This window comes from Balaenoptera acutorostrata, chromosome 10 (genome assembly GCF_949987535.1).
Source record: "Balaenoptera acutorostrata chromosome 10, mBalAcu1.1, whole genome shotgun sequence".
NCBI classification, from domain to species: Eukaryota; Metazoa; Chordata; class Mammalia; order Artiodactyla; family Balaenopteridae; genus Balaenoptera; species Balaenoptera acutorostrata.
This window is the reverse complement of record NC_080073.1, coordinates 52,246,164-52,273,169: the sequence shown is the minus strand read 5'-3', so window position 1 is coordinate 52,273,169 and position 27,006 is coordinate 52,246,164. Positions and strand designations below refer to the sequence as shown.

The following is a 27,006-nucleotide window of genomic DNA, read 5'->3' as shown; positions in this document are numbered from 1 at the left end:
ATTAAATCAAGACAAGGACATCAAAAACAAATTTGGTTTTACTTTTCAGTGGAAGTTGGTCCTATATCTAACACTGCACAAGGTTTCTTGCACAATGAAAAGAGAAGCAGAAGCCCTTACACTGCCTCGCTTTGCCAGAGAATCACCGTAGTCTGCTGGCAAAGTCCGCTTGCTGGACTTTTTCTGCTCATGTTCAACTGCATCTTCAATTATAGGCTCAAGCCTCATCTGGACAAACACCAAAGATTGGGATCAATGTCTTTTCATTATACAAAGAAAGATCTAATACCCTGTTTATGCCTCTGCCGTCCGATTAAACAAACGTATGACTAGCAGGATTCGAAGGTAAGGAAGATGCAAAACCCCAGCAGTGACAAACATCGGACATTCTGGGCCCCAGCATAATTTCTATCAACTCCAAGGATTTTAAGGTCTGTTTCTGAGACCTGATTGGGATTTCAGCATCTTCATCCACGATCCCACCCAGGAAACGAATCTATTAAAAATCCCCAAATTTAAAGAGAATATTTTCCCCACAAATTTCACCAAGAACATTATGTCAATCTACCACCCAATCTTCCCAGACCCTTTGCAGCCAAACTCATCCTCAGAGGTGGTGCCAGAGTGCACAGCTCGGCTTCTCCTCAGAACCGGAACGGTGCCCGCATTACCTCTGTGAGGACCGTGGTGTCATAGGACGGCTGGTACTTCTCCTTCTCACGAGCGGTTCTCTTCTCCATCTTCTCTCGATCAGTTTTTTGTTTCCTATCTGCACCTTTCGGCTTAAAAACAAAGTAGACTTTTTCATCTATCAGGCTTCAGACAAACACCTCTACCAGCAACACTGGGCCTCACTTCCTCAAAGCCTAGTTTCCATCTCTTACCTTAAAAACTTTGATTTGGCAGCTAGCTGAGTGTAGGTGATCTGTGTATTCTCCATTTTCATTCTGCTTAAAGGTGTCAACCTGGATCCTAAAAGGCACTCCCTTTTCACCTCCATGCTTCCGGGGAGTAAATTCTGTGCTGATGCAGTGTACCTAGAAAATGAGTCAGGCTGAAATGGATTCAAAGTCTTGTCCACTGATTACCCTTCTACTTTGCGCCCTTTCAGATGTCGGGCCACAGGTATAAATTCAAGATCCTTTAAAAGGAACTCCCACATATTACTCAGGTGTCTGTCGTGAATTTCTAACTGTTTTAAACATGTATGACTTTCCTTTCACAAATCCAGCTGAGCCCTCCTGAACTTTGTGGGAATGGGTTCTGCCCCATTCCAGTGCCCTCCTCAAAGGCAGGACTTGCTCCAATGATGAGCGCATCAGTACAGTAGCTTCCTGGGTCTGTCCCCTACCCCCACCCCAGACTGGACCCACGGTCCTCAGCCTTGCGTGGGGCTCAATCCACAGCAATCATCACCTCATTACCCAGAGCCCCTGCCGTTTGCCCTCTACTGCCATCACCCCAACTCCAGCCAGCTAGTCACCTCACTGCTGTTCCTACGATCATCAACCCGTGATCCTTTGCCTGGGGAGCTTCCACAGTCCACCAGGCCCACTCCTCACTCCACCTGCATCCACCTGAACTCTCCTGTCAACGCTTCACAGCTCACAGGGGATCCTGAGGGCAGTACTCATCTTCCCACCACTTCTGCCCACTCTCGCAACAACACCACGGTGACGGCTCCAGGGCACGGCACAGCGTCAGTAACAAGACCTCGGTCGTTTCTGACTGCTACACACCCCCTCTTCTAAGGATGCAAGGTTAAAACTGATTTCTGCACCAAGACTGTACACAACCTGAGAGGTAAGGCCAGCTCTTCCATCGCTCTCATTCACCACATAACCAGTCACCCTGTCAGATGAACAATATGAGAAAATATTCAACTAATATGAACCATGGCCCTACTGATTATTAGCCGACGGGGGATACTACTTGGAAGACCACGAAAATGCAAAATACTAAATTCTCTATAGTTCACACAAATCAGAGCCTACTTCGGCCAGTCAGCAATTAAGTGATTTTCCTTTTCTATATAAAGATTACCTACTCAGTAGTTTTAATTTCACCACTTAAAAATTTGAACAAACTATTAGAATTACTGTTGATTTTATTTTACATATAATAATACCATATTTGTTTTTCAAAAACTAATCTCTTAGGACAGCACTCCCCAACCTTTTTGGCCCCAGGGACCGGTTTCATGGAAGACAATTTTTCCATGGACCGGGGGTGGGGTGGGGATGGTTTTGGGATGATTCAAGCATATTACATTTATTGTGCACTTTATTTCTATTATTATTACATTGTAATATATAATGAAATAATTATACAACTCACCATAATGCAAAATGAGTGGGAACCCTGAGCTTGTTTTCACTTGCCACTCACCGAGAGGGTTTTGATATGAGTCTGCAAGCAATTGATTTATTATGGACTCTGTGCAGTCAAACCTCTCTGCTAATGATAATCTGTATTTGCAGCCGCTCCCCAGCGCTAGCATCACCGCCTCAGCTCCACCTCAGATCATCAGGCATTAGATTCTCATAAGGAGTGCGCAACCTAGATCCCTCGTACGTGCAGTTCACAGTAGGATTTGTGCTATGAGAATCTAATGCCGCCACTGATCTGACAGGAGGCGGAGCTCAGGTGGTAATGCAAGTGATGGGGAGCGGCTGTAAAAACAGATGAAGCTTCGCTCGCTCGCCAGCCACTCACCTCCTCCTGTGCGGCCTGGTTCCTAACAGGCCGTGGACACTACGAGTCCGTGGCCCAGGGGTTGGGGACCCCTGTCTTAAGAGATACAAACTGAGTATTCATGGGTGAAATGAAATGCCTGGGCGTTGCTTTACAGTATTCCACCAATAACCAAAAAGGGGAAACTACTAATAACTGTCGAAGCCAGGAGATGGGCACAAGAGGATTCATTATTATCCTCTCACTTTTGTGGGGGTTTGAAAATGTCAGTATTAAAATATTTTTAAATAAAGCTAGACAGAATCTTAAAACTACACTTTTTTCAGTCATATCCTTTAAAACAGCAGGTTTTGTTCAAGAGAAATGCCTCTTAAGAACAATGGAAGTTTTGATTATTGTTACTACCAGTGGTAAAAGTGATATTTAAATAATGCTTTACATATCAAGATTGTCTTTACAGGTTAGTCTATAAATGAGGAATTTAGTAGATTAACTCTAAGTTAACAGAGTGTGTTGTGTGTGTCTGTGTGTATAAAAAACATTACAAGATAGTTTACAAATAAGCATTTAAAGAAAATGATATCACGTATCAAGAATTCAAGCTCACCCACAGCCTTCTGAATGACGAGGCCAGTATGCCTCTAATAATGTAAAAATCCAAACCTGAATGAAAGCAGATGTGCGTTTTGCAGGATCCCACAGAAATTCAACTGCATTTAACTGGCTTGGATTTGTCTTTGTGTCAATTATTCCCACAGACATTGGAATATCTGTATTTAAAAAAGAAGTGACACAGAAACAAAACTATGAATAATTAAAAGGTTACAACTTACTATGATTATGCTCTAATGAAATTATTATACCTCCCTGCTGAACTTTTCCCTTCAATGTTCTCCATGGTCCATCACTTCAACATAAAAACCCACCTAATGTGTATCATACTTTCTCCCACCATGATTTCTATTTCATTTTATTAAGAATATAATGGATGGTGCCAATCAAAAATGAAATAAATGGTTTACAACTCATAAAATTCCTGGCTCAGTTTCTTTAAGCACCAAAAACAACTTCATTTTTAACTATAAAACAACTCAAATAGTATGGAGGTTCCTTAAAAAACTAAAAACAGAACTACCATACGACCCAGCAATCCCACTACTGGGCATATATCCTGAGAAAACCATAATTCAAAAAGAGTCATGTACCACAATGTTCATTGCAGCACTATTTACAATATCCAGGACATGGAAGCAACCTAAGTGTCCATTGACAGATGAATGGATAAAGAAGATGTGGCACATACATACAATGGAATATTACTCAGCCATAAAAAGAAACGAAACTGAGTTATTTGTAGTGAGGGGGATGGACCTAGAGTCTGTCATACAGAGGAAGTAAGTCAGAAAAAGAAAAACAAATACTGTATGCTAACACATATATATGGAATCTAAAAAAAAAAAATGGTTCTGATGAAGCTAGGGGCAGGACAGGAATAAAGGCACAGACGTAGAGAATGGACTTGAGGACATGGGGAGGGGGAAGGGTAAGCTGGGACAAAGTGAGAGAGTAGCACTGACATATATACACTACCAAATGTAAGATACATAGCTAGTGGGAAGCAGCTGCATAGCACAGGGAGATCAGCTCGGTGCTTTGTGACCACCTAGAGGGGTGGGATAAGGAGGGTGGGAGGGAGATGCAAGAGGGAACGGATATGGGGATATACGTATGCATATAGCTGATTCACTCTGTTATACAGCAGAAACTAACACAACACTGTAAAGCAATTATACTCCAATAAAGATGTTAAAATACATACACACATACATAAAACAACTCAAGTCACACAGGTGACTAAAACTCTCCACGCAATCACACGTGGTGTGGTGCTAACGTATTAACAGGCATAGCTAAACAACTGCCTCATCTCCCCGTGGTCTTCTCACGGCCACTTGTACCTAAATCGAGGAGTCTGTCTCCTGGGCGATTCCACTTCCAGCCTTCAAGCTGCTGATGCTCCGTGTACTGGAGCCGTCTGTCATGGAATACAACTCTTATGATGCTCTGTGGAATAAGAAGGGGAAATGAGCACTTTTAAATTGCTCCAGCTACAAAGCAGAAGTGTTTTCACTTCTTATGCATTAGCCTATAATAGAAAAGCATACAAAAACACATTCCGCTTTAAACATTTTGTAAGTGTTTTACAAAACACTGTTTTGTTCTTGGATACCTGGGTTTGGGTACAATTATTTGGTGCAAAGAATTATTACTATCATTTTTTTAAACTTTTTTTTTTTGATGTGGACCATTGTTAAAGTCTTAATTGAATTTGTTACAATATTGCTTCTGTTTTATGTTTTGGTTTTTTGGCCATGAGTCATGTGGGATCTTAGCTCCCTGACCAAGGATCAAATCCACATCCCCTGCATTCGAAGGTGAAACCTCAACCACCGGACCAGCAGGGAAGTCCTGGTACAAAGAATTATAACTCAAAAATAACAAGAGCAAATAAAATGGATTCTTAGGTTAAATTTTTATTAAAAAATTTGATACTGTAATTCAAAATTAAGGTCCATGTCCATAAAAAATTAGTAAGAATTATATTTCTATAAAGAAAACATCAGGGAATCCCCTGGTGCGCAAGTGGTTAGGGTTTTGTGCTTCCACTGCAGGGGACCCTGGGTTTCGATCCCTGGTCAGGGAACTAAGATCCCCGAGTGCTGTGAGGCACGGCCCCCCCGCAAAAAAAAGTCAAGGGCAGGGGGGTAAATCTGCCCACCACCCCAAAAAGAGAACCTATATGCAAAACTCATCAACTATTTAACCTGCAAGTGAGGTTATCTGAGGTAAGCAAGGGAAAAACAAAACAAAACAGATAAAACACAGGTAAACTTCATCCAAACACTCAGGTTCATTCCTAGGGAAGGCTTTAACTCTACTCCACAAACCATTCTCTGCTCTCCACCCGTCCCTCCCTCACCTCCCACAGGGTTGGGCTGCCAGCTGCTGTTCCATTCCAAGAACAGGATAACAGGTCATCAAAATGGATTCAGATACCAGATTTGCACTAATTAGTGTTTCTGACACATTTATAAATAACTGTTTCTCAGACTATGATGCAGTAAGATAATCTTATTTCCAGTAGCCTCTCTGCTGGTTTGAACAGGAAATAACTTGTTAGCGATAACATATAAATACTACCTTTAGTGCCCCTGCCTTCCGCACCCCCAAAATGCTGTCCAAAACATAGCTGATAAATATTTTGAAGGGAACCATTTAAAAGTAGAAATACTGTAATTTGAAATAGTTTAAAAAAAAGCCAAGTCAGTCATTAGGACCTCTGTGGACGTCTGTAAAGGCACAGTTGCCACTCTGATCCACACCCAATTCCCCACCAGCACCCACTTCACACGGCTGCCTGCTGGCAGCAAAGCCCTCACACAGTGATGCTGCTTGAGCCAGTGGTGGCTCCTGGTTCACATTCACCAGCAGGTTGATCTCTCAGAAGTGCAGCACAGAAAATGGCATGATTTTGATTCTTCCATATTTAGTAAGAACCAGATCAAACCCATGAATGCAGATGAAAATAGTATGAGAATACAGGTATTAGTTTTAAGTGTTTTACTAAACCCCATTCTAGGTCAGACTAAGACATAAGACAGTACAATAAGGAATATGGAGGACCATAGTTAAGAAATGGCAAGATATAAAAGAAAACCTCTTAAATGAAACTGGAAGGGGAAAAGTTGTTATCTGGAAGTTCTGACTAAAAGGAGACAATACACCTAGAGAATCAGCCACAGATAAAGGGGCCCTAACAATAAGACAGAAACAGAACAATCAGAGAAAGCACATCACTGAATATTTTAAGGTCAAGAAGTTCCAAAGCACCTTTGATCAGCAGCATTTGATCCCGAAGACCACCCCCCCCAACAGCAGAGTCAAAGATCAAGGGGCCGGGAAATTAAACTCTAGATGGCTGCTGGATGGCTGCACAGTACGTTAGGGATCCTCTAGATGAAGAAGCATGTGGTCTTTAAGAAAGTTATCCTGCAGTCTCTGGCAGTAGCAGACTGTGACTCTGAATCCCAGGCAAGCTCTCCGGATGTAACTGGATGTATTCTGGCACATCCACCAAAAATCAGACGTGCGGCTTATCAAGTGGAAGATGAAACTAAGACCTTTTAAAAAGTAACCCTGTGACTTTCACAATGACAAAAGAGTTCACCCACATCCTCCCTTAAACAATATATTACTAGGCTGAATTTTAACCAGGTGTGGTACAATTTGGCAAAGATTTGCCAGGGTGCCCAGTACTTGTCTGACAATGACCAGCTGGGAGCAAGACACGCTGAGAGAATCTTCAACACTGCTAAGCCTCCTAGACTCTGAAAAGTGAGAGCTGTTGCTCCTTGACCAAACCATAGCTGTCACTAGAGTCCAGCAGAGTATAACCAATTCAATAGGGCTTGCTCACTGGGAACAGTGCTGATGCCTTTTTAAAAGGGTGAATCTAACTAGTGTTCAATACAGGTGAGAAAGCCAATAGGAGGGAATAAAAAAAACAAGGCCATCTGACCCACCCTTTAGGGAAATGATCAAACCCACTGATGGAACACAGACATGACAGACTCCATGTTCAGATGGCACACGTGAGAATGGGTAAATAACCTCTCTCCTTCTGTTCTGAGAATGTTGGGAGCCCCAGGAGTGAGAAGAAACCTGGGAGCTTACTCCAGGTTGGCAAGGCAATGATCCACTGGGGACCAGAACCTCTCACAGGATTGGGAGCTTCCTGCCCCCAGCAGTGGGAGGAGTACTAAAACATCCCAGAGACTCTCAGGCCTCCAGTGCTGAGCAGCTGCTTTCTGGACAAGCCTAATTTGTTAGCATTAGTACTGCTGTCCACTCCCCCGCAGGCTGCCTTCCCCATGCTCGCCCATCTGAAAAGGGATGGGTCTTTCCAGTGGAATGCCTCTCCACACTGAGGGCCCAGCAGCACTCGGGCCCCAACAGGCCTCTCTGTAGGAAGATGGAAGGACCGAGAGAACTCATCCTGCTTCTCCCTTGCTAACAGTTAGCCACAATGAAGTTTTCCCTTTTCCCAATTAAGCTTCTTCCGTAACCCTTGCCCTGTAATGCTCTGGAGTTTATGATGCTGTGTGGTGCGTGACAGGTAGAGGCTAGAAGGGCCCACCCTGCATGACACTGCAGGGGCCGGGGATGGGTCTGAAGACACACCCTAAAAGGAATGGGTTGGCTGCCCCTCCTAGGCCTGGAATAACTGACTCCTCATTCAGATACACCAGTAGCATGAAGAGATCAGATTTTACTTAGAGAAGTTTTAAGGGGTGAAATAAAAGTTTCAAAGTAACACTTATATTTTCCCCCCACACTAGCTTTTACTTTTAAAGAGAAACAAAGTTTTTGTTGTGGTAGTGGGTTTTTCTCCCTCCTTTAGCTGCAACTAACTTTTCTATGGTGCCTTGTTTCCAGAGGGCCTTCACATTTATTTCACTCAGTAATTACTATAATTCCTATTTTACAGAGGAGTAGACAAAATATAGCTCAAAAGAGTTTTAACATAGCCATTAAAACTTACTTTCTTAAACTGAAAGTGAAAGAAATTACTTTCTTAAAGTGAAATTAAATAATTTAATAACTCCTGCAACAAAAAACAAAACTCTTGCAGCAAAACTGCTACTTTTTTGAGTCACTGCAGTATCTTTTAGGAATTTAAACCAATGGTCCTTACCTTTACCAGTTTTCCAGTGATCTCAGGCACATCTCCCATTTTCCGATTATCCAGCATGCGAATTTCATAAGACTGACCTATTATTAAAAATTGTGTATCAAAAACAATCCATATAAAGAACATCACTCTGTGTTAACAAAAATTCATCTCAAACATACGACTGCCCAATATTAATTTCTAAAGAAGCAAACTCAGGTTAATCTTTCTCTTCCCTGCAAATCATATCCTTTCCTTCTTCCACTCTCAAAGAAGACTGAGGAGTTCCTCAGTTTACTTTCCTCTGTTACCCTCTCACACTCATTATCTGAGACCAATTTTTCGTAACAGCTTTATTGAGGTATAACTTACATGCCATAAAATTCACCCTTTTAAAGTGTACAATTAACTGGTTTTTAGTAAATGCAGAGTTGTGCAGCCAAAACTGCTATTAATTTTAGAGCACCTTCATCATCAAAAAGAAAACTCATACCCGTGAGCAGTCCCTTCTCCTCCACCCACCCCCAGCCCCTCACAACCACTCATCAATCTACTTTCTTTCTCTTGGGATTTGGTTGCTTTAGCCAGTTGATATAAATGGAATCACACAACAGGTGGCCTTTTGTGACTGGCTTTTTCACTTATAATGTTTCCAAGGTTCATCCAGGTTGTAGCACATGTCAGTCTTTCCTATTTATGGCCAAATTATTCAACTGAATGCATACACCACACTTCGTTTATTTATTCAACAGTTGACAGACATCTGGGTTGTTTCTACTTTTTGGCTATTATGAATAATGATACTAGGAACATTTGTGGACAGGTTTTTGTGTAAACCAAGGTCAAATTTTAATCCTGGAGCTTTTTGCCTTGTGTCCAATGAACCCAACTCACATTTTGTCACTGCTCAATTAGGGTCCATAAAAAAAACATGAATAGAAACTCACACACCAATCTATTTAATTAGGAAAATAAGCTGCTGCTGCCAAAAGTTAGTAATATGCTCCAAATCCAGAAAAAAGATGTTTGGATTATCTGTCAATAAATAATAAAAATGACAGCATAATTTGATATGCAGAAAATTAGTAGTAATTAAAGAGTGCTTCTAGTACCATAGGAAGTTGAGGCTCTTTATAATAAAACTACCAATACCTTGTCCACACTCCACTGGGCTTACAAAAATATACAAAGAGTACAAGATCATAGGGTCAAAACATACCAGTTACCAAAATACAACTAAATCACTCCAAGGTTGGTGAAGGAAAACAACTGCTATAAACACCACTAAGGAACAGTCAAATTCATTCAACACGCTGAGAGAGATTAAACTAAAAACACCCTTATGGTAAGAGAGATTTTTTAAAAAGTTAAATCTGCAGCATACTTAACAACGGATCTGAGCCTGGAAAAAGAATAAACAATAATTTCTTTAAAAAAGGAAATGAATATCCAGGATGGTCACGAACTGCCTCTGCTCCCACTGCATGCTCTGGGGGTGTGCCTGAGCCGCTGCCAGACCAGACACCAGCCGTGGCATCTGCACACCCCCTCCCCTATCAGGGGGTAATGACCAGCACACGCTGAGTAAAGAGGCAACAGGCATCCATACTAAAAACAGCCTTCGTACCAAATATATTAAACACGTACAAGCTACACAGGGACACCCCACATAAACAGCCCTCTAAGACCAAAGTAGGTAACTGTTTCTCCTAAACTCACAGAGTAAGATAAACACAAGTAAAATGAAGAAGCAGAGAAACCACTCCCAGTTAAAAGACCAACAGAATTACCCTGAAAGAACAAACAATGAAGCAGACCTCTTCAGTCTAATAGACACCGATTTCAAAAAAGAGGCAATGGAAATACTGAAGGAATTAAGAAAGGCCATTGACAGGGCTTTCCTGGTGGTGCAGTGGTTGAGAGTCTGCCTGCCAATGCAGGGGACACGGGTTCGAGCCCTGGTCTGGGAAGATCCCACATGCCGCAGAGCAACTAGGCCCGTGAGCCACAACTACTGAGCCTGCGCGTCTGGAGCCTTTGCCCCGCAATAAGAGAGGCCACGACAGTGAAAGGCCCGTGCACCGCGATGAAGAGTGGCCCCCGCTTGCCGCAACTAGAGAAAGCCCTCGCACAGAAACGAAGACCCAACACAGCCAAAAATAAATAAATTAATTAACTAATTAAAAAAAAAGAAAGGCTATTGACAGAAATGCAGATTACTGTAAAAAAAAAACAGCTAGAAACTATAAAGAGGAACCAAGAAAAAATAGAAAACTCATTTGCAGAGATGAAAGCTGAGCTAAAGGCAATGAATAGCAGAAAGAAAAATGCAGAAGAACAAGTGAACTGGAAGATAAAATAATGGAAACCACCCAATCAAGACAGCAGACAGAAAGTCAAATGAAAAAAAAATGAAAGCAATATAAGAGACCTATGGGATAATATAAAGCATGCCAACCTACGCATACTAGGAATTCCAGAAGAGGAAGAAAGAGAAAAGAGGACTGAAAATGTATCTGAAGAAATTATGGCTGAAAAGTTTCCAAACCTAAAGAAGGAACCAGATATCCAGGTACAGGAAGTCCGGAGGGTCCCAAACAAGATAAATCCCAAACAGACTTACACCAAGACATATTATAACAAAAATAGCAAAACTTAAAGACAGAGGATTTTAAAGGCAGCAAGAGTTCATTACAAGGGAACCCCCCCATAAGACTATCAGCTGGTTTCTATATAGAAACATTGCAGGCCAGAAGGGAGTGGCAAGATATTGGGTTGGCCAAAAAATTCATTCAGGTTTCCCCGTACCATCTTATGGCAAAACCCAAACGAACTTTCTGGCCAACCCAACATATTCAGTCCTGAAAGGGAAAAATGTGTAACCTAGGATACTCTACCCAGCAAGATTATCATTTAGAATGGAAGAAGAGATAAAGAATTTCTCAGACAAGCAAAAACTAAAAGAATACAGCAATACTAAACCCATCCTAAAGCAAATATTGAAAGGTCTTCCCTAAATAGAAATGAAGAATCTATAGGAAAGAGAAAATCACAACTGGAAAATAAATCATTTAAATAAGCCAGTAGATTTTAAAAAATTAAAAAATTTCTGTGAAAGTGATGATAACCACAATGAACAGCAAAAGGATAAACATGAAGATGTAAAAGAGGACATCAAAATTGTAAAACGGGGGCTTCCCTTGTGGCGCAGTGGTTAAGAATCCACCTGCCAATGCAGGGGGCACGGGTTCGAGCCCTGGTCCGGGAGGATCCCACATGCTGCAGAGCAGCTGGGCCCGTGCGCCACAGCTGCTGAGCCTGCACTCTGGAGCCTGCGAGCCACAGCTGCTAAGCCCACATGCCACAACTGCTGAGGCCTGTGTGCCTGGAGCCTGTGCTCCGCAACGGGAGAGGCCACCGCGATGGGAGGCCTGTGCACCGCGGCAGGGAGTGACCCCCGCTTGCCACAACTGGAGAGAGCCCGCCTGCAGCAGCGAAGATCCAACGCAGCCAAAAATAAATAAGTAAATTAATGAATTTTTAAAAAAATTGTAAAATGGGGAGCAGGGAAGAAAATGTAGAATTTGTTCTCCCTAAAATGTGTTTGAGCCTATATGACTATCAGTCTAAGGCAAGTAGATATAGGAAGGGGTTAACATACTTGAAAAACAGGGTAATCACAAATCAAAAACATAGAACAGATTCACAAAAACCAAAACGAAGAGAACATAAGTATAATATCAATACAAAAGAAAATCATCAGAACACACACACACACACACACACACACACACACAAGAACAAAGAAGAAGGGACGGAAAAGAAATAAAAATCAATGGGAAAATAAGGTTTAAAATGGCAATAAATATCGGGTTGGCCAAAAAGTTCCTTTGGTTTGTAAGTAAAAATAAGATACATTTTTCATTTTCACCAAGAACTTTATTGAACAATGTATTCACCATTTTCTTCCACTACCTTCTGCCATTTTCCAGGAAACTTCATAATTCCATCTTTGCAAAACTTTTTCTCTTTTTAGGTAAAGAACTGTTCCAGATGCCTTTTATAGTCTTCCAGGGAATTGAATTTTTTCCATGAAGAGAATTTTGTAAAGACCGAAATAAATGGAAATCCGAAGGCGCAATGAATAGGGCAGATGAATCAGAACTTCCCAGCCAAGCTGTAACAGTTCTTGCCTGGTCATCAAAGAAACATGTGGTCTTGCGTTATCCTGATGGAAGATTATGTGTTTTCTGTTGACTAATTCTGGATTCTTTTTGTCAAGTGCTGCTTTCAGTTGGTCTAATTGGGAGCAGTAATTGTTAGAATTAATCGTTTGGTTTTCCGGAAGGAGCTCATAATAGAAGACTCCCTTCAATCCCACCATATACATAATATCACCTATTTGGATGAAGACCAGCCTTTGGTGGGGTTGGTGGTGGTGGTTCATTTCGCTTACCCCACAATCTCTTCCATTCCACATTATTGTACAGTATCCATTTTTCATCGCCTGTCATTTTGTTTTAAAAACAGAACAGTTGTGTTACGTTTAAGTAGAGAATCGCATGCAGAAATACAGTCAAGAAGTTTTTTTTTCGCTTAACTTACGTGGAACCCAAACATCAAAGCGATGAACATAACCAAACTGGTGCAAATGATTTTCAATGCTTGATTTGGATATTTTGCTTATGTCAACTATCTGCTGCGTGGTATAACGTTGATTGTTCTCAATGAATGTCTCAATTTGATCGCTATCAACCTCAACCTCTCTACCTGACCGTAGAGCAACGTCCAGCAAGAAATCTCCAGCACGAAACCTCGCAAACCACTTCTGACATGTTCAATCAGTCACAGCACCTTCTCCATACACTTCACAAATTTTTTTTGCGTTTTTACCTTTCTTGAAATGATAAACCATAATATGCTGAAAATGTTGCTTTTTTCTTCCATCTTCAATATTAAAATAGCTACACAAAAATTCACCAATTTCGATAATTTTTTTTTTTAATGCACGCTGATATGATAGCTGTCACAATAGAGTGTAACAAAATTGTTTCGAATGAAGTTAAAGAGAACTAAGCAATACTAAAGCCAGCTTACAGAAAAAAAGCAAATGAACTTTTGGGCCAACCCAATACATAGCTATCAATAATTACCTTAAATGTCAATGGACTAAATGTTTCAATCAAAAGACAAAGAGTGGCATACTGGATTAAAAAATAAGAGGCTACAACGTGCTGCCTACAAGTGACCCACTTTAGGGCAAAGGACACACACAGATTGAAAGTAAGGGGATGGAAAAAGATACTTCATGCAAACGGAAATGATAAGAAAGTGGGGGTCGCAATACTCATAGCAGAAAAAATAGACTTTAAAATAAAGGCCATAAAGAAAGATAAAGAAGGACACTATATATTGATAAAAGAATCAATACAAGAAGATGATTTTACATATATGCACTTAATAAAGGAACACCCAAATACATAAAACAAAGACTAACGAAACATAAAGGGAGAAAGTGACAATACAACAACAGTAGGAGACTTTAACACCTCACTGACATCAATGAACATATCTTCTAGATAGAAAATCAATAAGGCAACAGAGATCCTAAATGATACAAGTTAGACTTAATTGATATTTTCAGGACATTACATCCAAAATATCCAGAATACACATTCTTTTCAAGTGCACATGGAACATTCTCTAGGACTGACCACATACTAGGGCACAAAACAAGCCTCAACAAACTTAAGAGTACAGGAATTATCTTAAGCATCTTTTCTGATGACAACGGCAGGAAACTAGAAATAAACCACAGAAAAAGAAATGAGAAAAAAAAACATGATTACATGGAGACAAAACAACATGGTACTAAAAAAACAATGGGTCAATGATGAAATCAAAGAGGAAATTAGAAAATACCTTAAGACAAATGACAATGAAAACACAACCAAACAAAATCTATGGGATGCAGCAAAAGCAGTTCTTAGAAGGAAGTTCACAGAAATACAGGCCTTCCTCAAGAAACAAGAAAAATCTCAAACAACCTAACTTATCACTTAAAAGAATTAGAAAAAGAAGAACAAACAAAACCTAAAGTCAGAACAAAGGAAATAATAACTATCAGAGAGGAAATAAATTGAGAAGAAAATAAAAAACAATAGAAAAAAAATTCAATAAAACCAAGAGCCGGTTCTTTGAAAGGATAAACAAGACTGACAAACTGCTGGCCAAGCTCAACAAGAAGAAAAGAAAACCCAAATAAACAAAGTAACAAATGAAAAAGGAGGCTTAACAACTGATACTGCAGAAATACAAAAAACCATAAGGGAATACTAGGAATAATTACATGCCAACAAATTCGACAACCTAGAAGAAATGGAAAAGTTTCTAGAAACATACAGGCCACCAAAACTGAATCAAGAAAAAATAGATAATTTGAACAGATAGATCACTAGAAGTGAAATAGAATCTGTAATTAAAAAAAAAACTCCCTATGAACAAAAGTCCAGGACCAGATGGCTTCTACCAAACATATAAAGAAGAACTCATACCTATCCTTCTCAAACTCTTCCAAAAAAACTGAAGAGGAGGGAACACTCCCAAGTGCATTCTATGAAGCCACCATCATCCTGATACCAAAACCAAAGACACCACGAAAAAAGAAAATTACAGGCCAGTATCTTTGATGAATATAGATGCAAAAATTCTCAACAAAATATTAGCAAACCAAATCCAACAACACATAAAAAGGATTATATACCATGATCAAGTTGGATTCATTCCAGAGTTACAAGGATGGTTCAACATGTGAGAATGAATCAATGTGATATACCACATCAACAAAAGACAAAAGCCACATGATCATCTCAAAGACACAGAAAAAGCATTTGACAAAATTCAATATCCATTCATGATAAAAAACTCTTACCAAAGTGGATATAGAGGAAACACATCCCAACATAATAAAAGCCATTTATGACAAACCCACAGCCAATATAACACTCAACTGTGAAAAGCTGAAAGCCTTCCTGCTAAAATCTGGAACAAGACAAGGATGCTCATTCTCACCACTCCTATTCAACATAGTATTGGAAGTCCTAGCCACAGCAATCAGACAAGAAAACGAAACAAAAGGTATCCAAATTGGAAGGGAAGAGGTAAAACTGTCACTATATGCAGATGACATGATACTATATATAGAAAACCCTAAGGACTCCACACAAAAACCACTAGATCTAATAAACGAATTCAGCAAAGTATCAGGATACAAGATTATCATTCAGAAATCAGTTGCATTTCTTTACACCAACCATGAAATCAGAAAGAGAACGTAAAAAAACAAAACCTTTTAAAATTGCAACCCCCAAAATAAAATACCTATGAATAAACCTGACCAAAGAGGTGAAAGACTTACATGCTGAGAACTATAAAACATTAATAAAGGAAACTGAAAATGATTCAAAGAAATGGAAAGATATCTCATGCTCTTGGATTTGAATATTGTTAAAATGGCCATATTACCCAAAGCAATCTACAGACTTAATGCAATCCCCATCAAATTACCCATGACATTTTTCACAGAACTAGAACAAGTAATCCTAAATTGATATGGAACCATAAAACATCCAGAATTGCCAAAGCAATCCTGATGAAAAAGAGCAAACAGGAGGCATAACCATCCCAGACTTCAGACACTACTACACAGCTACAGTAATCAAACAGTGTTGTACTGCCACAAAAGCAGACATACAGACCAATAGAACAGAATAGCGAGCCCAGAAATAAGCCCACACATCTACGGTCAATTAACCTTCGACAAAGGAGGCAAGAATATAAAATGGAAAAAAGACAGGCTCTTCAGCAAGTGGTGTTGGGAAATTGGACAGCCACATGTAAATCAATGAAGTTAGAACACACCCTCTCACCATACGCAAAAATAAACTCAAATGGCTTAAAGACTTAAAAGACATTACACTATAAAACTCCTAAAAGAGAACATAGGCAAAACATTCTCTGACATAAATCGTACCAATATTTCTTAGGTCAGTCTTCCAAGGCAACAGAGATAAAAACAAAAATAAATGAGACCGAATCAAACTTATAACGTTTTGCACAGCAAAGGAAACCATAAACAAAACGAAAAGACCACCTACAGAATGGGAGAAAATATCTGCCAACAATGCAACAGACAGGGTCTTAATTTCCAAAATGTACAAATAGCTCATAAAACTGAACACCAAATTTACAAACAACCCAATCGAAAAATCAGCAGACCTATAGAGACATTTCTCCAAAGAAGAAATACAGATGGCCAGTAGGAACATTGAAAAGATGCTCAACATAGCTAATTATTAGAGAAATACAAATCAAAACTTCAATAAGGTACCACCTCACACAAGTCAGAATGGCCATCATTAGAAAGTCTACAAATAACAAATGCTGCAGAGGGTGTGGAGAAAAGGGAACCCTCCTACACTGTTGGTGGGAATGTAAGCTGGTACAGCCACTATGGTAAACAGTATGGAGATTCATCAGAAAATTAAAAATAGAATTACCATATGATCCAGCAATCCCACTCCAGGGCATATATCCAGACAAACCTATAATTCAAAAAGATAAAGGCACCCCTATGTTCATAGCAGCACTATTCATAATAGCCAAGACGTGGAAGCAACCTAAATGTCCACTAACAGACGAACTGATAAAGAAGATGTGGTAAACAGATAAAATACAATACTACTCAGCCATAAAAAAGAACAAAATAATGCCACTTGCAGCAACACGGATGCAACTAGAGATTATCATACTAAGTGAAGTAAGTCAGAAAGAGAAAAACAAATACCATATGATATCACTTACATGTGGAATCTAAAATATGACACAGGGGACTTCCCTGGTGGTCCAGTTTCAATGCAGGGGGTGTGGGTTCAACCCCTGGTCGGGGAGCTAGGATCCCACATGCCTTGAGGCCAAAAAACCAAAACATAAAACAGAAGCAATATTGTAATAAATTTAATAAAGACTTTTTTTTTTAAAATAAGACCTGTGCCAGGTCTTAGTAGTGGTATGTAGGATCTTTTACTTGGGGCATGCAAACTCTTAACTGTAGCATGTGGGATCTAGTTCCCTGACCAAGGATCGAACCCAGGCCCCTTGCATTGGGAGCACGGAGTCTTAGCCACTGGACCACCAGGGAAGCCCCAATAAAGACTTTAAAAAGTGACACAAATGAACCTATCTATGAAACAGAAACAGAATCACGGACATAGAGAACAGACTAGTGGTAGCCAAGGGGGACGGGAGTGGGAGGGGGAGGGATTGGGAGCTGGGGATTAGCAGATATAAACTAGTATATATAGAATGGATAAACAACAAGGTTCTACTATATAGCACCAGGAACTATGTTCAATATCCTGTGATAAACCATGACGGAAAAGAATATGAAAAAGAATGTGTGTGTGTGCGTGCGTGTGTGTGTGTGTGTGTGTATAACTGTATCACTTTACTGTACAGCAGTATTTAACACAACATTGTAAATCAACTATACTTCAATTTAAAAAGTTAAAAAATAAAAGATTTTTAAAAAGCAAATGAATAGATATCATTGATAAATACACCATTACATATCTGAAATTACATTCAACCTCAAGAATTTAGGACACAAAAATTAACAAAATGTTTGTGCTGATTATCAGATCAACAAAAAATGTTTAATTAATTTAAAAAATCAAGTGGGTAAAGATGGGGGAGAAATAAGCACATAAAATGTGGGGAAATGTAAACTGATAAACTTTCTGAAAGGTAGTCTGCCTGCACCTGTTAACAAGTTAAATACGGCATCTTTTGACTCAGGGATTCTGATTAGCATGAGGGGGAATATTTGCACCTCACGTTAGTCACAGAGGGCTTATCTCCCTAGTACCAAAGGAAAAGAACTCTTACAAAATTGCTAACAAATGCCCAACAACCCTAGCAGAAAATGAGCAAATGACATGACCATGTACTTCACACAAAAGAAGGAAAGCCAACAGTTCTTAAACATATTAAAAGACATTCGAGGGCTTCCCTGGTGGCACAGTGGTTAAGAATCCGCCTGCCAAGGCAGGGGACATGGGTTTGAGCCCTGGTCTGGGAAGATCCCACATGCCGCGGAGCAACTAACCCCGTGCGCCACAACTACTGAGCCCGCACACCTAGAACCTGAGCTCCCTAACAACCACAACTCGCCACAACTAGAGAAGGCCCGCGTGCAGCAACGAAGACCCAACGCAGCCAAAAATAAATAAATAAATAAATAAATTTATTTATTAAAAAAAAAAAAAAGAAAGAAAGAAAAAGACATTCGACCTCTGGGAATTCCCTGGTGGTCCAGCAGTTAGGATGCCGTGCTTCCACTGCCAGGATGCCGGGTTATATCCCTGGTCAGGGAGTTAATAAGATCCCGCAAGAAGCGACACATGGCCAAGAAAAAAAAAAAAGACCTTCAGACATCTGAACTCCATCAGAGACATGCAAGTTAAAGCCACACTGAAATGGCTTTTCACCTATCAGATTAGCACGAATCTCTCAGTTTGAGATGTCGTGGCTAAAGGGAAAGTCACTCTCATCTATGGACAGTAGAGGTGGAGATGGTTTAAGAAGCAGTTGTCACTCTGGAGAGATTCTGAAGGTAGAGCCTATGCGTTTTCTGGTATATTAATTAAAGTGTGAGAGAAAGAGCAGCTGAGGGTTACTCCAGATTTCTGGCTAAGGAACTTCCTGACACGGGGAAGATCACAAGAAGCAGATCTGAGAGAAAATCAAGGAGTGCGACTGCATACATTTTATCAAGCTGATTTATAAATCTGAGAATAACCCAAAGAAAAGCAGCCTGTGAGATGGGAGGTGGACCAAATGCACAAGGAGGGAGGGAGAACTTCTCTCGCCAGGATTCCCTTGTGGTCCTCAAAAACTCAAAATTCTAAGGATTGAAAAAGATCAAAGGAAGAAATCTCAATGTGCCTTATCTTCTTTTGTATTATTTTTCCTCCTCAACCTTAGGATATTTCTGTGCTCAATATAAAGTTCAATCTGTTTCCATGAACAGATCTCAGGCTTGGCTGCTCCTGTATTAAAGCACTATAGATTTTTATTCTTCTAAAGTCAAAAGCAGGTTTTTAAAAAAGGCTCTGTAACACTTATTATGCTTCAAATGATTTCCCTGTTGGAAACTATATATGTCCTAGCTTTCTTCCTTCTTCAGTTTTATCCCACGTCTCTCACTATCTAGAAATCCTTCCCCACCAAGTTTTACTCAATGGCAATATCCACTGATATACTACCAGACTTATATTGGTTCAATTTCTCCTTCTATTTGATCCCCCTCCATCATTCTCCTAATAAAACAACTTCCTGAAATGTTAGCCTAGGTTCCAAATGAAATATTTAAAAGGTCCCACTACCAACGAAGTATAAACTTAACACAAACTGCAATACTCTAAAAGTTACTAGTCCTATTTTTAGCTTTATCTTCTGAATTTACCTGTCACGTTTGGATTTGTTTACTCCTTTCTTGGCTTAGAAAAGCAAAAGCACTGACAGAATTGAAAAATATAAGTGCTATGAGTTCATGTCCCCACCTACCTTTGAATATAGAGTGTAAGATGGACTCCAGAGCAAAACGGAGCCCAAGGTGTGACAGATCCACCTTGGTTAAGTCCAAAGCATTTATTTCTAAGGTCCTAATACAGAACTTTAATCTATAACAAGAACCAAAGCTAACCTCAAGGAAATCTACCACAGTGTAAAATGAACTTACCAAAAACTATATTTTCTTTTTTGAAGCGTCAATCATTTAACAGTATTTTTAAACTAGCAGACATGCTACTTTATTTCCTAGGACCTAAAACTTGTTTGCAAGGTAGCTAATATTGGTTAATTAATAGGGTGCTCCAAGTAGAATTTGGCCTCCATATGAACAGGTATTTCTGATCTAATAGCAGCAATAAGCTGATCTGGAATAAATCAATGGTTTAAGATCAGAAGTCTCACTCATGGGACTTCCCTGATGGCACAGAGGTTAAGAATTCACCTGGCAATGCAAGGGACACGGGTTCGATCCCTGGTCCAGGAAGATCCCACATGCCACAGAGCAGCTAAGCCCATGCGCCACAACTACTGAGCCCACGTGCCCTAGAGCCTGTGTGCTGCAACTAATGAAGCCTGCATGCTCTAAGGCCTGCGTGCCGCAACTACTGAGCCCACGTGCTGCAACTACTGAAGCCTGTGCGCCTAGAGCCCGTGGTCCACAACAAGAAAAGCCACTGCAATGAGAAGTCCACGCACCGCAATAAAGAGTAGCCCTCGCTCGCCGCAACTAGAAAAAGCCTGTGCGCAGCAACGAAGACCCGACACAGCCAAAATATAATAAAAAATTAAATAAATAAAAATGAATAGTAAGATATCCTATTAAAAAAAACCCCCCAAAAACAAGAAGTCGTGTCACTCACATCATGGTGGGGAGGCATCATGGATTCAGCGGGGGCTACTGGACAAGGGGCAGCCTATTCCAGCCAGACCCCTGCCCAAAGGGATAGGCAACTGCTTACTCCCCTTTCTGTGGCTCCATACTGGGGCTACAGGCTTTGTCCTTCACAAAGTTAGAGGTTTAGGGACTTCCCTGGCGGCCCAGTGGTTAAGAATCTGCCTCCTAACGCAGGCGACGTGGGTTCGATCCCTGGTCGGGGAACTAAGACCCGCACATGCTGTGGGGCAACTAAGCCCGTGCGCTCCAGAGTCTGCGCACCACAACCAGAGAGCCCACACGCCACAACGAAAGATCCCGCATGCCGCAACTAAGACCCGACGCAGCCACATAAATAAATAAATAAATACTTAATAATAATTTTTTTTAAAGTTAGAGGTTTAAGTTTTCTCATTACCTAAGAGCTGAGACGGACAGCTGCCCAGGCATAACCAGAAAAACACAAATACAGCTTTTAAACTCTGTACTTCTATCATTCAAAACAGTACAAAAAACCGACACTCTAAAGCATCAGTACTTGTTCCAATTTCTACCTGACTGATGAAGTTAAGACTACACAGAATTATTTTTCTTTATGTTACACAATGGTATTACACAATGGCAAATATTCTTTAGCAACAGCTGCTCCGGAGGTAGAAGGTGAGCAATGAGCTTGAAGGGGAGGCTACTAGGAGTGACCAAGCTATGGCCTGAGAATGGCTACAGCCCCACCTATGTGTCAACGCTCTTCTGAGGAAATCTGTCTATAAGAAGTGGTGGTGAGGGGACGCTCACATATTTGCCTGAATATTCAAGGTAATAAAAAGCTGAAGCATGGTCCCCAGACCAGCAGCATCAGCATCACTTGGAAACTCATCAGAAATACAAATTCTCCAGCCCCGCTCCAGACCCACTGACTCAGAAACTCTATCATGATAATCATGTTTGACAAGCCTTCTAGGTGATCCCAATGCATGCTATCGTTGGAGACCACTGCTCTGTGCAAAGCTACAAATATCCAGTCAGTCAATGTTTGTTTCTAGCACAAAGCATTCGGGACCTTCTCCTGGGAATAACTTGTCTATGTCAAAATTAAGAACTAAGTCATTCTAAAGCTGTTTAAAGTAAATTACATTATGATTCCTTTATAAGTAACCAAAATTCATTAGTCATTTATTATTTGACAGGATTGTAAATCCTGTAACAGTCTAGGATAGTTCTCACTCCAATACACACACATGCTCCACAAATCCACTTATCCTCATATATGTTCATTACACGTGTATACAGTCCATATATTTGAATATACATATATGCGCACATTTACACACACACACACACACACACACACACATGCGTGCAAGGGCTCTGGGTTCATTAGATGCCCATTTCAAGACCCAGTTTTGACTGGGCCTTCAGAGATAAACTAGGAGGCAGTAAGTACTATAGTATGCAGAGTGTTTCTGTCTAAAATCTTAAGAGTAAATGACAGCCACACTATGGCAACAGCTCTGATACACAACAGTAGGTCATTATGCACCACTCTGGAGATCATCTACATAGTACACATTTGCCTTGGTTGATGGGTTAGTTTCCTATTGCTGCTGTAACAAAGTTCCACAAACTCAGTGGCTTAAAACTATGCAAATTTATTATCACACAGTTCTAGAGTTCAGAAGTCCAGAATGGGTCTAGTGGGCTAAAATGAAGCTGTCAGCAGACTGCATTCCTTCTGGAGGCTGTAGGGGAAAATCTACTTCCTTGACTTTATCTACTTCTTGAAGTAGCCTACATCCATTAGTTTGTGGCAGTCTTCCTTCCTCCATCTTCAAATCTCCCTCTGACTCCTGACTTTCCTGCCTCCTTCTTTCACTTTTAAGGACCCTTGTGATTTCACTGGGCCACCTGAATAATCCAGAATAATTTCTCCATCTCAACAGCCTTAATTAAATCATACCTGCAAAGTGCCTTTTGGTATAAGGTTAAAATATTCACAGGTTTTGGGGATTAGGATACGGACATCTTCGAGGCACCATTATTCTACCTGCCACAGTTGCTAAGCAGTGCAAACACGTTATTTCTACAGTTCAAAACTCTGCTACAGGGGGACTTTCCTGGTGGTCAATATTGTTAAGAATCCGCCTTCCAATGCAGGGGACGTGGGTTTGATCCCTGGTCGGGGAACTAAGATCCCACATGCCACAGGGCAACTAAGCCTGCCCGCTCTAGAGCCCGCATGCCACAACTAGAGAGCCCGCATGCTGCAACGAAAGATCCTGTATGCCACAACTAAGACCCGATGCAGCCAAATAAATAAATATTAAAACAAACAACAAACAAACAAACTCTGCTACAGGCTTATTTAAAAGATTGTAGGGACTTCCCTGGTGGCACAGTGGTTAAGAATACACCTGCCAATGAAGGGGACATGGGTTCGAGCCCCGGTCCGGGAAGATCCCACATACCTCGGAGCAACTAAGCCCGTGCACCACAACTACTGAACCTGAGCTCTAGATCCCGCAAGCCACAACTACTGGAGCCCGCGCTCCTAGAAGCCATGCTCTGCAACAGTAGAAGCCACTGCACCACAACGAAGAGTAGCCCCGCCCTGCTCCGCTCGCCGCAACTAGAGAAAGCCCATGCGCAGCAACAAAGACCCAATGCAGCCGAAATAAATTTAAAAAAAAAAAAGATTGTAATCATACTTGCCAACAAACCTGGCAAAAATCCTGAGTCATTACACAGGTATCTAGTCCCAGGGTTGCATTCTAACCATTTGTAAAAATTGCTCATGTATCTGCCATACAAAACTACTACGTCAGCCAAGGTCTAATCACTTGGTTTTCCAGTACAATCAGAAACCATTAAAGCTATCTAGTTATAAATAATAGTAACAGGAGCAAAGGCTAGTGTGCTTCCTATGTGCTGGCCACCTTATAAGTGCATTACACATATTAACTCACTTTAATTCTCAGCTACCTTAGGTGGGGGTTATTTTATTAAGGAACCTGCCTGGACAAGCAAGTGGTGTAATGGGATCTAAACACAGGCAGCCTGGCCCCAGAGACAGCTGATGACAACCGCTCACTGCTGCCCTCTACCTCTCACCCCACTACATGCAGAAAAACATTTAAATCACCAGTCACTGTAACGAGTTGACACATTTAAAAGGAACAAAAAGGTATGTGAATAATGTGTGTAAAGACATTCCATATGCAGCAGAGGTGCATATATCCTGGGCAGTTCTATCTCATTCTTCTACCAGGCATTACTTTAGGGATGGAAGTTCTCTCTTAAATTTCATCCTTTAGTGACAAGATCATTATATTCACCACAACTATGCTTAAGCATATAATTCAGTCAGCACAGAATAAGTTTATTGGAATAAATAAAATATTAATGATACAGTATTTTTGTTATACAAAGGGTATCATTTAACAGGATTAAAATCTTCTTAGGTGTCTAAAAAGGGTTCTAATTCAATGGCTACTTGGGGCCAGCGAGCAGAACTAGATAACTGGGAAGAAGAGTTTTATTGTATACTCTTTCATACCTTCTGAACTTTGAACCATGTATATAAATCATTTAGTTACACTGTTAAATTTTAAATGGTGACCATTAACTGAAAATTTAGAAAACACTGGAACTATTCTAGTAAAGAGACTCAGTGGTTAAGAAAATGAGATTTGGAATTAGAAATCTCTGGGTTTAAGTCGCTATAAAAAGCATGGTCAATCTAAAAAGATAACTGTCGGAAAAAATTACTCCCTCTAAAGCTTTAATATAAATTGGGGATAACTGTGCTTTCACTGTCACTATTATTTCCAAGTAACAGAGAAAAAAGTGACTGCTTGATTTCCCTCTCACTTATTATAATGAGTGGGGAAGCTTAAAAGGAATTAAAACTTGTGCTGATGAAGAACAACTTCAAGTACCCTATCTAATCCCTTCTTTATAAAGCTTTTGTATCCTTTTTTGATAAACAAGGCAACACTGCCATGATGAGTCATTTTCCCTTGGTGGAGCTGAAGAGTTCATTTGAAGATAAGAAAATTAACTCATGAGTAAATCTGAATAAAAATCTAACTCCTAAGAACAGGAAGACTAAAGAGTAAATTATGTCAATACTTAACAGTCACACTATCAAAGCTGACACACAGATGATACTATACTAAAATGGGTCACTTAGACACATTTTACATACTTTGCAGAAACTTCCCAGGGCAATGTCACCCAGCTAAAAAATATCCATGGAATTTTACTGGAATTCCTAGATAAAAATCAATCATTTTTATTTTCCATATCTATGCCTGATTCTCTTTACACTATATATTTCAGGAAAGGCTTCTGTAAAAAAAATCAAAACTGTACATGCACTACTTAGAATGTTTCCTTTTGAAAAGTGAGTCTGATCAACTTAAGATACTCTGCTGGGGGATCGGATCAAGATGGCAGAGGAGTAGGATGTGGAGCTCACCTTCTCCCACAAATACATCAAAGATACATCTACAACCTAGAGACTGTCCTACAGAATGAAGTAAGTCAGAAAGAGAAAGACAAATACCGTATGCTAACACATATATATGGAATCTAAAAAAAAAAAAAAAAAAGAAAATGGTCAGAAGAACCTAGGGGCAAGACGGGAATAAAGATGCAGACCTACTAGAGAATGGACTTGAGGATATGGGGAGGGGGAAGGGTAAGCTGGGACAAAGTGAGAGAGTGGCATGGACATACATACACTACCAAACGTAAAATAGCTAGCTAGTGGGAAGCAGCCGCATAGCACAGGGAGATCAGCTCGGTGCTTTGTGACCACCTAGAGGGGTGGGATAGGGAGGGTGGGAGGGAGGGAGATGCAAGAGGGAAGAGATATGGGGACATATGTATATGTATAACTGATTCACTTTGTTACAAAGCAGAAACTGACACACCATTGTAAAGCAATTATACTCTAATAAAGATGTTAAAAAAAACACATCTACATGCGGACTGCTTCTCACAGAACATCTACTGGACGCTGGCAGAAGAACTCAGACTTCCAAAAGGGCAAGAAAATCTCCACATAACTGGGTAGGGCCAAAAAAAAAAAAAAAAGAAAAGAAACAGAAAGAGAGAGAAATGAATCGGGACAGGATCTATGCCCCTGGGAGGGAGCTGTGAAAGAAGAAAGGTTCCTGCAACCTGGGAAGTCCCCTCACTGCCTGGGAGATCAGCTGGGACAGAGGGGGAGGTTCGGAGCCTTGGAGGGGAGCACAGCAACCGGTCTGTGCAGGGCAGAGTGGAGAGAGACCTGCATAGATGGCTGGTGCCGCAGAGCAGCACTCCCCAGCCTGAGACGCTCATCCGCTGGGTCGGGTAGGGGCTGGGTGCTGAGGCTCAGGCTTTGGAGGTCAGACCCGGAGGAGAGGACTGGGGTTGACTGTGTGGAGACGGCCTGAGGGGGCTAGGGTGTGGTGAGCTACAACCGAGGGAGTCCAGGAAGAAGCCTAGGCCCGCCAGAGAGGCAAGGCACCACTGTGGGGGGCATGTAAGGAGAGGGGTGGGCCGCCACAGAAGCTTCTTTCTCCGTGCCCACTCTCAGGCAGCAGCACACCACCTACACGAGCTCCGGGGGCAGATGCAAGATGCCACTGCCCTCTCGGAATCCAGAGGCGGACACGGATCACTGCTGCCGCAGAGCGTCCTGCAACTGAGCACCAAACGCTGTCCATGCCTACCCAGGAGCGTGTGCGACCTGCCACTGCTGCTGAGGGTCCCGCAACTGGGAGCCAACCGCTAGCCCCGCCTTCCGGGGAGTGTGTGCAGGTTGCACATCTGCACACCCCCTATCAAGGGGATAACGGCCAGCACACGTAGGGGAAAGAGATGGCAAGCAAACAAACCAAAAACAGCCCTCGTGCCAAAAAAAAAATTAAGCCTACACAAGCTACACAGGGATGCTCCCACATATAAATAGTCCTCCAAGACTAGAGTAGATAATCATTTCTCCTGAACTCAAAGTTAAGAGAAACACAAGTAAAATGAAGAAGCAGAGGAACCACTCCCAGTTAAAAGACCAAGAGAATTCCCCTGA

At 41.0% G+C, this 27,006-nt stretch overlaps 1 protein-coding gene across 2 annotated transcripts in view; it reads right to left on the bottom strand.

Annotated features, from left to right (window-relative positions):
• UBP1 (upstream binding protein 1) overlaps window positions 1–27,006 on the bottom strand; it is a 67,920-nt gene that overhangs the window by 17,914 nt on the left and 23,000 nt on the right. Inside the window, exons 4-9 of one of the 2 annotated variants that reach the window (XM_057554519.1) lie at window positions 8,450–8,526; window positions 4,653–4,758; window positions 3,358–3,464; window positions 885–1,037; window positions 672–782; window positions 121–228 (exon numbers count right to left, since the gene is read on the bottom strand). In XM_057554519.1, the coding sequence (XP_057410502.1) occupies window positions 121–228; window positions 672–782; window positions 885–1,037; window positions 3,358–3,464; window positions 4,653–4,758; window positions 8,450–8,526 (662 nt within the window). The remainder of the gene's footprint in view (window positions 1–120; window positions 229–671; window positions 783–884; window positions 1,038–3,357; window positions 3,465–4,652; window positions 4,759–8,449; window positions 8,527–27,006) is intronic. The other variant, XM_057554520.1, reaches the window with a different exon arrangement.